This window comes from Lepidochelys olivacea (assembly GCF_965140295.1).
Source record: "Lepidochelys olivacea isolate rLepOli2 genome assembly, chromosome: 2".
Taxonomy (NCBI): Eukaryota; Metazoa; Chordata; order Testudines; family Cheloniidae; genus Lepidochelys; species Lepidochelys olivacea.
The window spans coordinates 195,478,910-195,489,010 of NC_140412.1; the positions used below are offsets into that span (position 1 = coordinate 195,478,910).

At 38.8% G+C, this 10,101-nt stretch overlaps 1 protein-coding gene across 1 annotated transcript in view; it reads left to right on the forward strand.

Annotated features, from left to right (window-relative positions):
- The window catches only part of DYNC1LI1 (dynein cytoplasmic 1 light intermediate chain 1), a 55,715-nt gene extending 45,845 nt beyond the window's left edge, over nucleotides 1–9,870 (forward strand). The window contains exons 9-13 of the mRNA XM_084620916.1: nucleotides 2,985–3,044; nucleotides 3,175–3,219; nucleotides 4,713–4,833; nucleotides 6,716–6,874; nucleotides 9,712–9,870. Of these exons, the coding sequence (XP_084477042.1) occupies nucleotides 2,985–3,044; nucleotides 3,175–3,219; nucleotides 4,713–4,833; nucleotides 6,716–6,874; nucleotides 9,712–9,824 (498 nt within the window). The 3' untranslated portion in view covers nucleotides 9,825–9,870. The remainder of the gene's footprint in view (nucleotides 1–2,984; nucleotides 3,045–3,174; nucleotides 3,220–4,712; nucleotides 4,834–6,715; nucleotides 6,875–9,711) is intronic.
- The last annotated feature ends 231 nt before the right edge of the window (nucleotides 9,871–10,101 follow it).

Consider the following 10,101-nt stretch of genomic DNA (forward strand, 5'->3'; position numbering starts at 1 on the left):
ATTTTAAGGGAGCATTCAAGGTAAAGTGGCCTTGTTAACGCTCCTCCATTACATTTCCTTTGTAGATATTCACTGAAGTTTGATGCTTTGCTTTGCCAAACTATGGCAGTTAAACCATTAAAGTTGCTGCCATACTCAGAGAAGCATAAATCTCTTATGCTCATTTACTGGTGCAGTTGTAATGTATTTTCCATGATATACAGGTACATCTTTAGTTTCCAAATGGGACCAAACATTATAGGTCAACATTTTCATTATAATATGCCCCCAAAACAGTTTACTAACTCAGATTTTTTTTTCAAAAGCAGGCAAATTGAATGGACCTCATATAATGTAATAAAATGCAACATTAAAACATCTAATTTAGGTAGGCCTGTTGTGCCTTTTTGCCATTGTGCCAGTGTTTATGAAACTGTTAAGAAATCACAGCCTCAAATAATCTCAGATATGTATGTGGTATGCCTGCACCCACTATTTAAAAGAGGATGATGACATTTGTGAAGTTTATTAAACTTTTCCCTCACTCCTTTTTAAATTTTTTTGTTCAGTTTTTATGAGCTGTAGCTATAAATGAAGCCAGAAGCCCAGCTACTACATTTAACAGCAAAGCTGAGGCAGCTTGACTTCTTTCAGACTTATCTTCTCATTTCTAGTAGGAAAATCCAGTTAGGAATGTTAAATCCATTTCAGTTTCATATTTTATCAAATTAAAATTGGAAAGGTATCCAGTAGTCTCTGAAGCATCTTTGACTATGAGCTTCCATTCAAACTTCAGATGGGAGCATTGTATTTAAAAGTGTCTTCCTCTAGCACTACAGCTACAGCATTCTAAAGATGCGTATGCTTGCATCTAACTTCTGCTCTTTTGGAAAGTTAAATTGCATTGATATATGAGTTAAATTCAGAATGTACTAACTCTCAGCAAACCTGAGTGTTTAAAATGCCTTTATAAATTTCTTATGAATTAAAAAAGTCTTAACTCTTCCCTATTTCCTATATTCTGTAGTAGAAACTCATGGTTGTAAACCCTATTTAACACCAAAAGTAGGCAAATAAAGCCAGGAATTAAACAAGAAGATAAATCTATATTGGATGTGCAACATATACAGCAAACTTTCTATGCTTGGTACATTTTATAAATAATTCTGTCTCAGTTATTCAAGGAGATGCCATAAGCAAAGGACAAATAAGGGGAGAGGGGAACTGAAGACCAGTACCTCTACCTCTCACCTAATGAAACTGATATTTTAGGATTATTCTGCAACTTCCCACTGCATGAGCAACTTACAAATACTTAATGGGAAAAGTGACACTATAATCTGCACAATCCTGGAAAAGACAAGATATGTAGTAGTAGTATAATATACCAGGTGCTCAAGAAAATAATTCACCTGTTTCTACATGCATATAGACTTCAGGCCTGATTCTCAGTAAAATTTTACTTGCTTTAAGACACTTTTTGCCCTGCTGGAGGATTTGTTGTGAGGAAGGGTGATCTTGTGATTGAGGCTTAGAACTGGGACTCAGGATTTCTGGGTTCAGTTTCCAGCTCTACTATCAATTTCATGTGACCTTGAGAAGGTCACATCTGTTTCATTTTCCCTCTGCAAAACAGATATTTTCCTAGATCACAAGATGGTTGTGAGGATAAATTTGTTTATGAGGCTCTCGAAAGGTGAAGAAGGTAAAGTATGGTGGCATTTCAGTACCTACCTAGTCCCCAGACATACTGTGAGGTTCTTCAGTCTAAATCAAATTTTCAAGATCTTTGACCAGTCTGAGAAGATCATACCCTATAAACTGAACACTTTTGTACTAAGTACGTAACAATGCTGTCAAGGTTCCTTCCCCACTCTGAACTCTAGGGTACAGATGTGGGGACCTGCATGCAAACCTCCTAAGCTTACTTTTACCAGCTTACGTTAAAATTTCCCCAAGGTACAAACTATTTTACCGTTTGCCCTTGGACTTTATCACTGCCACCACCAAATGTCTAACCGGTATATTATTGGGAAAGAGTCCGTTTGGAAACGTCTTTCCCCCTAAAATCCTCCCAACCCTTACACCCCCTTTCCTGGGGAAGGTTTGATAAAAATCCTCACCAATTTCCATAGGTGAACACAGATCCAAACCCTTGGATCTTAAGAACAATGAAAAAGCAATCAGGTTCTTAAAAGAAGAATTTTAATTGAAAAAAAAGTAAAAGAAACACCTCTGTAAAATCAGGATGGTAAATACCTTACAGGATAATCAGATTCAAAACATAGAGAATCCCTCTAGGCTAAACCTTAAGTTACAAAAAGACACAAAAACAGAAATATACATTCCATTCAGCACAACTTATTTTATCAGCCATTTAAACAAAACAGAATCTAATGCATCTCTAGCTAGATTGCTTATTAGCCCTTTATGGGAGATCTGATCTGCATTCCTGCTCTGGTCCCGATAAAAACAACACAGACAGAGAGAACCTTTGTTTTTTCCCCCCTCCAGCTTTGAAAGTATCTTGTCTCCTCATTGGTCATTTTGGTCAGGTGCCAGCAAGGTTATCTTTAGCTTCTTAACCCTTTACAGGTGAAAGGGTTTTTCCTCTGGCCAGAAGGGATTTTAAAGGTGTTTACCCTTCCCTTTATATTTATAACAAATGCCTTGCACAGAGCATGTCTAAACTATTAATTGTAATAAAAATGTTAACGAAATAAAACACTTTAACAATGTCTCTTGCTTTAAAAATAAATGCTGAGGTAAAGATGTTCAGCTAGCAGCATGTGAAGATAGTTACCTTATAGTCACTGGCTTCGTGTTAACAATTAGAAAATGTGTAAAGCACCAGCACAGCTTTAGGTTGAAGACGATGTTGTCTTGAGTCCATTTCCTGCATTTTTTGTGCCTCCTCATACTAATTTGTAAATAGAAAAAGACAACCTCTAGTTTTTAAATGACATCAGTCACAACCATATTGAAATGTTTTTTTTATATTGCAGTTTGTGCATGAAAAAGAAATAGTAGCAGAAGATGATCAAGTGTTTCTTATGAAGCAGCAGGTAGAGTTACTTTGCATTTGTATGGTAGATAATTAGTTTCATTTAAACGTGGTGTTCAATTACATTTATGTTTGAGCTTGTTACAGTAAATGCAAACAGTAATGTCTAAAATATTTTGGTTTTTTTCCAGTCTCTATTAGCGAAACAGCCACCTACTGCAGCTGGAAGGCCAGTGGTTAGTAACAAAGATTTTAAATACTGAAACTGAAAATTGTGCATTCTTCAGTTTTGATTAATATAATAGCATGTTTGGGTGAGAAGATCACGGACTTCAGTGCTAAGAGCACTTGTGATGTACAAGCTTTTTCTTAATGCTTTTCTACAGTTTTCTTATTGCTGTAAAAATACTTAAGCTCAGAATGAAATTGAGCTCCAAAGTGTGCGCACTTGCAGATATACCTACATTTTAGATGGATTTCTGGAACTAGTATATAAAATGTTCAGCAATGTAACTCGTTACTTGTTTAAGTTCAAATTTGGAAAAAATTATAAGACTGCTCCTGTAACCTTTTTTTCCAAGTGACAAGCAACTACTCAGTAATATGACCTATTAAGTTGTTTTTGTGAGGCAATGAAAGTACTAAACATTTTCAACGCTGTTTGCTTTTAATAAAAATTCTTCTTTCCACCGTATTTGCCACAACTTGCCTTCATACTAAGGAGAGCTGGGTGTAGCTTCTCCATGAACCAGTGAACGCAGTTTCGAAAACAACCGGAGCTGCTTTACTCTCTCATCAGGGTGGAGTGCCCACCTCTGCCTTGTCTCTAGTTGTTGGACTGCGGTTCTTAGTTGCAATACTGGTTGGGGTTTTTTTTTTTGGTGGTTGTTTTTTTCCTTGTTAACTTTCAAGTGCTTTGCTAATGCATTATACGTACTCACTTCTGTAAAAATGTCAGGTTTGAGTAGCAGCCGTGTTAGTCTGTATTCACAAAAAGAAAAGGAGTACTTGTGGCACCTTAGAGACTAACCAATTTATTTGAGCATAAGCTTTCGTGAGCTACAGCTCACTTCACATCCGATGCATTCGGTGGAAAATACAGCGGGGAGATTTATATACATAGAGAACATGAAACAATGGGTGTTACCATTCTTGTTACAGTGTGTATGGTAACACCCATTGTTTCATGTTCTCTATGTATATAAATCTCCCCGCTGTATTTTCCACCGAATGCATCGGATAAAGTGAGCTGTAGCTCACGAAAGCTTATGCTCAAATAAATTTGTTAGTCTGTAAGGTGTCACAAGTACTCCTTTTCTTTTTGTGAATACAGACTAACATGGCTGCTACTCTGAAACCTGACATTTTTGTATGTATATAAACATCTTCTGTATTTTCCACGGTATGATTCCGATGAAGTGAGCTGTAGCTCATGAAAGCTTATGCTCAGATAAATTTGTTAGTCTGTAAGGTGTCACAAGTACTCCTTTTCTTTTCTGTAAAAATGTGTATCTCATAGCATTGCATGATTTCTTATTTAAAACAGATTAATTTTTTGGCACAAATATTCCATTGAATTACATGATCAGTATGAAATGTACCTTTTAAAAAAAAAAGTGGGGAAAAAATAGCAAAATGTAATTGAATAGTTCTGCTTGTATAGATTATAGTTTATTTCTGGAAGTTGAGTACACAAAATAGTTTGAATAATCAATCTTCTTTTGTGTAGGATGCCTCGCCAAGAGTTCCTGGAGGCTCCCCTAGGACACCAAACAGATCAGTAACATCCAACGTGGCCAGTGTCACACCCATCCCTACCGGCTCAAAAAAAATTGATCCTAATATGAAAGGTATATTTCTTGTGCAGGGAAAATGTAGTGGGAATAAGTGAGCTATTCTTGACTGCTCACTTGAAATACACATATTAGGTCAGTATAAACAAATACAGAAATAAGAGACAAGGTGGGTGAGGTAATATCTTTTGTTGGGCCAACTTCTGTTGCGGGAAGGGACATGCTTTTGAGCCTCAGAGAGCTCTTCTTTAGGTCTGGAGAAGGAAAGCAGAGTGTTCAAGGTAAATATAAGGTGGGACAGATTAAGCATAAAGGGGGTCACCAAAGTTGTGGGAGACAGCTTAAAATGATGTGGGCAATTAACACCTCTGAAGTTGTAGGACAGTGGAGGGTTAGTAGGCAGCAGGATGTGTTGCAATTGTTGTAGTGGGCCATAAAACCCTTGGTTTTTGTGTCCAGCAGAGTTATGAATTTAAGTTCCCAGGCCCATCTTTTGAAGGTGTTGTACAGGTTTCCTTTGACGACAAGAAATGAGAACTCCGATATGGGTGATCCTTTCGTGAAAAGTGTTTGCTCGTGGGTAGTAAAGTGTTTTTTGTCTTATCACTTTTCTGTGTGAATTCATTCGAGAGCGTAGCGGTTGTCTGGTTTCACCCATGTAGTTGTGGTGTACCTTTATCAAGGGCATCAAATATTCCAGTATGTTAATAGACAGGTGTTGAAGCCATGAATCCAGAAAGGTATGGTGTTGAAGGGAATATTGATCATTGTAGCAGTGGAGATGCAGGTTTTGCATCTGTTGTTTTGGCAGTCTCTGATGCTCCTTTGAGTTGGCGTGTCCTTGTCTTGCTTCTGATGAGCTTAGCAAGGTTGGGGAGTTATCTGAATGCCAGAAGTGGGTTCGGAAAAGATTTATTTCAGACTGTGGTCCCCATGAAGTATAACTTTTTAATTGCTGTATGATATCCCAAGGAGTGTGTGTTCTGTCGTGGGATAAGTGACAACCAGGGGTATGCAGTCAGTGGGCTTGTTTTTCCTGCATTGAAGCAGGTTCTCCTGGGGTATTTGTATGGCCTGTTCCATGATGCAATCTACTTTTCTCTAGTGGCGCATCCTCATTTGGTGAAGGTAAGTGTGTTAAAATTTTGAATCCTAGAGCTTTTCTTCGGTGCATATTCTTTGGTATCTAAGTGCCTGGCTGTAGATACCAGATTTCTGGGTGTATAAAAGCTGATTGCTGGATTTGCAGGGGTGATCTGAATGTATATTGTATATAGTTGTCTGTAAGAATCCATTGTTGATTGTGGTGTCCAGGAAGTTGATGCTGGTGAGGGGATGTACTAGAGAGAGTTTGATGGATGGGTGGTGTTTGCTGAAGTAGTGGTGGAAATCTTTGAGGGAGTTTTTAGGTCATCTGTCCAGAAGATGAAAATATCACTTATGTATATTGTTGGTTTTGTGATGCATTTTTACAGAAATTTTCCTCGAGGTGGTCCATGAGGAGGTTGGCATACTGGGGAGGCATTTTAGTACCCATGGCTGTTCACATGGTTTGTACAAAGGTGTTGTTGAATATAAAGTTATGATGGGTGAGGATAAAAATGAGATTGTCAATGTGTTTGGGATGGATATCTAGACTTTGTACATTGCTTGCAGCCTGTCTCAAATATCTGTAAGACAATCTATCTCACCTCATGTTTAGCTTGAATGCTTGGGTTTCCTTCTCCAGACCTGAAGAAGAGCTCGGTGAAGCTTGAAACCTTGTACCTTCCACCAACAGAAGTTGATTCAATAAAAGATATTACCTCACCCATCTTTGTCTTTCTCATATCCTGGGATAAACCCAGTACTACAACACTGCAAACAACTGTGTAGTCAGCATTTGTTTGGAAAATGTTGTTCTTCATATATAAAATACCTTTCTACTTTTTTGATGTAGCTGGAGCCACAAGCGAAGGCGTCCTAGCTAACTTCTTCAATAGTTTGCTGAGTAAAAAAACTGGTTCCCCAGGCGGTCCTGGTGTTGGCGGTGGCAGCCCCGGAGGAGGGGGCAGTGGAGGTGGTGGCAGCAATTTACCACCATCAGCAAAAAAGTCAGGTATGATTAATCCTAAAGCATCATGGGAATTTTCATTTGTGCAAGGAATATCTTTAATCTAGCATGCAATATTTGTTAAAATGCAGTTAGAAATGTGGCAAGATAAGTAATACAACTTCAATATATACAGCGTTATCCATGGCTCAACGACATGGTAAAATCTGAGAGGCTGACAATGGTAAACCAAGATGAAATCATAGTAGATTTTAATGTGGGAGGGTGTCATGGCTGTATTGTGAGCCTCTGAGCTTTTTTGGGGGAAAAATCATATTGTATTATATCTAATTAAAATTTATGAATAATATCCTGTTCCCTATCTGCTAGCCCTTAGTACTGTGAGGCTCTGAGGTTTTTAATCTTCTATCTGCTGCTTTCCAATGTTTGTGTGCTAGAATCAGAGCTTTTGTGGGGAGAACAAACACAGACCAAGAGACTCTCTTGCATTCCTGCAGGGGAATAATGAGGATAAGTAATATGAATGCCCGTCTATTGAGTCCCCTCTTTTGTTCCTCATCACCTGGATTTCTCCCTTCTATTAGGGAAGGTGAAGAGAGCAAAAAGGCCCTTCTGGGTAATTGCTGCATGAGCCTGTGGTGTTAGAAAATAAAGGAAGCATGCTAGCTACATTCATCCCCACTTAGCATGCCTGTAACACACCTAGCATGCACACACAAGTGCTCCTAGCGGTGTTAAACAGGCTCTTACTACTGCACTTTCATTCTTTTCATCCACCTGTTGTCCTTTATGATTCTAAGCTTTTTGGAGCATGGGCTCTTTTTATGTTTGTACAGCACTAAATGGCGGTCCACCTGCTTGGAACTTCTAGATACCACTGTAATAGTCCTACTCTTCCTGGGCTGATTGCAGAATGTGTAGGGGAAAGATTCAGAATGAGCACAGCTATTTCATCAGTAGCTTGTGCATAGATTGGGAATCCTAGTTGTTTAAATCCCTCAGTGATCTCTGAATATTGGCTGTCTTGATCACACAACCCTCGCTACGAAGTATTGCAGTGCATATCTACAGGACATCTTGGTCCTTCTGACTCCAGTCTGGGGCCATATTGATCAGGAATTATCTGAAGTAGCCAGCTACCCTAGGGATGCTTTCTCTTCCATGGAGTGATACTTTTGTCCTCATTAAGGGGAGCACATCATAGTTACAGAATTTTTTCCTCAGTCTTAAGCTACAGAGCGACAGAGACATGCTGATCCTATGTCTAACTATCACGCTTGTCTGGTAATAGTACAGCCCCCAAAGTGTTGCTCCTACTGGTATACATCTTAAAGAACTACACAGATGCAGAATCTTCAGGGGTGGGAGGTACATGATGGTTGCAGCATAATTTGTCAGCTGTTGGTCTTATACTCTGGCCTTCAGATATGCCAGAACACCCTCCATCTAATCACTGCAGCTGCCTCACGACTACTTTTGAAAAGCTGAAGCAGAAACCTTTATTGTTGAATATAGAATGAGAGCCTAGCTAAACCTATCAATTTGGGGGGAGGGACAGCTCAGTGGTTTGAGCATTGGCCTGCTAAACCCAGGGTTGTGAGTTCAATCCTTGAGGGGGCCATTTAGGGATCTGGGGCAAAAATTGGGGATTGGTCCTGCTTTGAGCAGGGAGTTGGACTAGATGATCTCCTGAGGTCCCTTCCAACCCTGATATTCTATGATATGGACTGCAAACTCCATTACCCAGCACTAGATACAAGGAGGATTGTCACACTGACCTTAATTCTACTGTATGCATATGCATTTGTGCCATCTTATCCATATGCATTACAGTACAACTTTGTGATACCCACTTCGGGAGCGTGGATGGGAATTCAGAGAGTCTTCAACCCAGTCAAGGAGAACTGGTGAATAGGGGCACAAAGGATCTCCAGCCCCTATTTGAAGAGGAGGGCATTATCCATGTGGGGGGTGTATTCCGATTCATATGCAAAGACTGGTCATAGGCTTCCTCTGGGCAGGAAATTTCACAGATCTTCAGTAGCTGAAAAGGTCTGGTCTGCTTTTTAAGCTCAGTCGGCTAAGACCTATTAAGGATCTGTGGTCCTTTTTAAATAAGAATTTTCATGTAAACCTAGATAAAATAATCCTATTTTCCCCCATGCCTGTGTGGAAGGAGGTAAGGCGATTGGGAATGTGAAGAGGGTTTATTTTTTCCGTTGGTAAATTGTACAGTTAGTTACTTGAGAGCACTTTCGTTCATTATGAAATATACTCGAGATCAAATCAGTATCAGTCAAGTTCATTATTTTCTAATGCTAAAGTTGATTTCAGCTTTGCAAAGTGTAAAAGGGTACTTAGAATAAGTGAACAGGTTTATAGAAAGACATAGGCCAATTCTGGCCATGTAACTGTTTGAAATATAAATCCGTGTATTATTGTGTGCTTAATACATTAACATGTGGTGTGAATAATACATACTTATAATGTGAGCCCAACATTTATTGGTCAACACTTCCTAGAAATTTGAGGAGATGAGATGTATATCATTTATGTTAGGATTTCATAGGATTTGCTTTCCACATACAGTGTAAGACTTTGAGAGAACTATTGTAAAAATGGCTTGTTAGCCAAACAGTAGGGTAACCCACATGTCTAAAATTGCTACAGACTAAATATGTTCTCGTTTTACTATATCTTTACTCTAGTGTATCTGCAGTTTGTAAATGTGATAGCATGAAACAACTTATTTAGTATTGTATTAAAGCAGGAAAACGTAACTCTTTTTTTGATGGATGTTTTTAAGATATAACCTAGTTGTGGGAAAACAAGTCCTTTCATTTTTAAGCATGACCAAGTGTTGTGTGCTTTTTTTTGTACAGGCCAGAAGCCAGTCTTGACCGATGTTCAGGCAGAATTGGATAGAATTTCACGAAAACCTGAAATGGTCTCTCCCACAACACCTACTTCCCCCACAGAAGGTGAAGCATCTTGAAGACACCAAATAAAGCAATTTATTCAGTTTTCTGGGATAATTTAAACTTGCCTCTGCCTCTTCCTTCAGTGACTGGAACTAGACAGCTGAAACACTTTTTCAGAGAAGGACAAACAATTCATGTCTTGATTTCATGTGTTGCCCAGCTTTACAAAAGGGAGCTAATACAGATGGAAAACTATACCACACCATATAGGACTGCTGTTCATGGTGGAATTTAAAGAATTAACTAATTCCTGGATTTTGTTGAAAAGTTGGTGTAATTGTGTAAAATGGC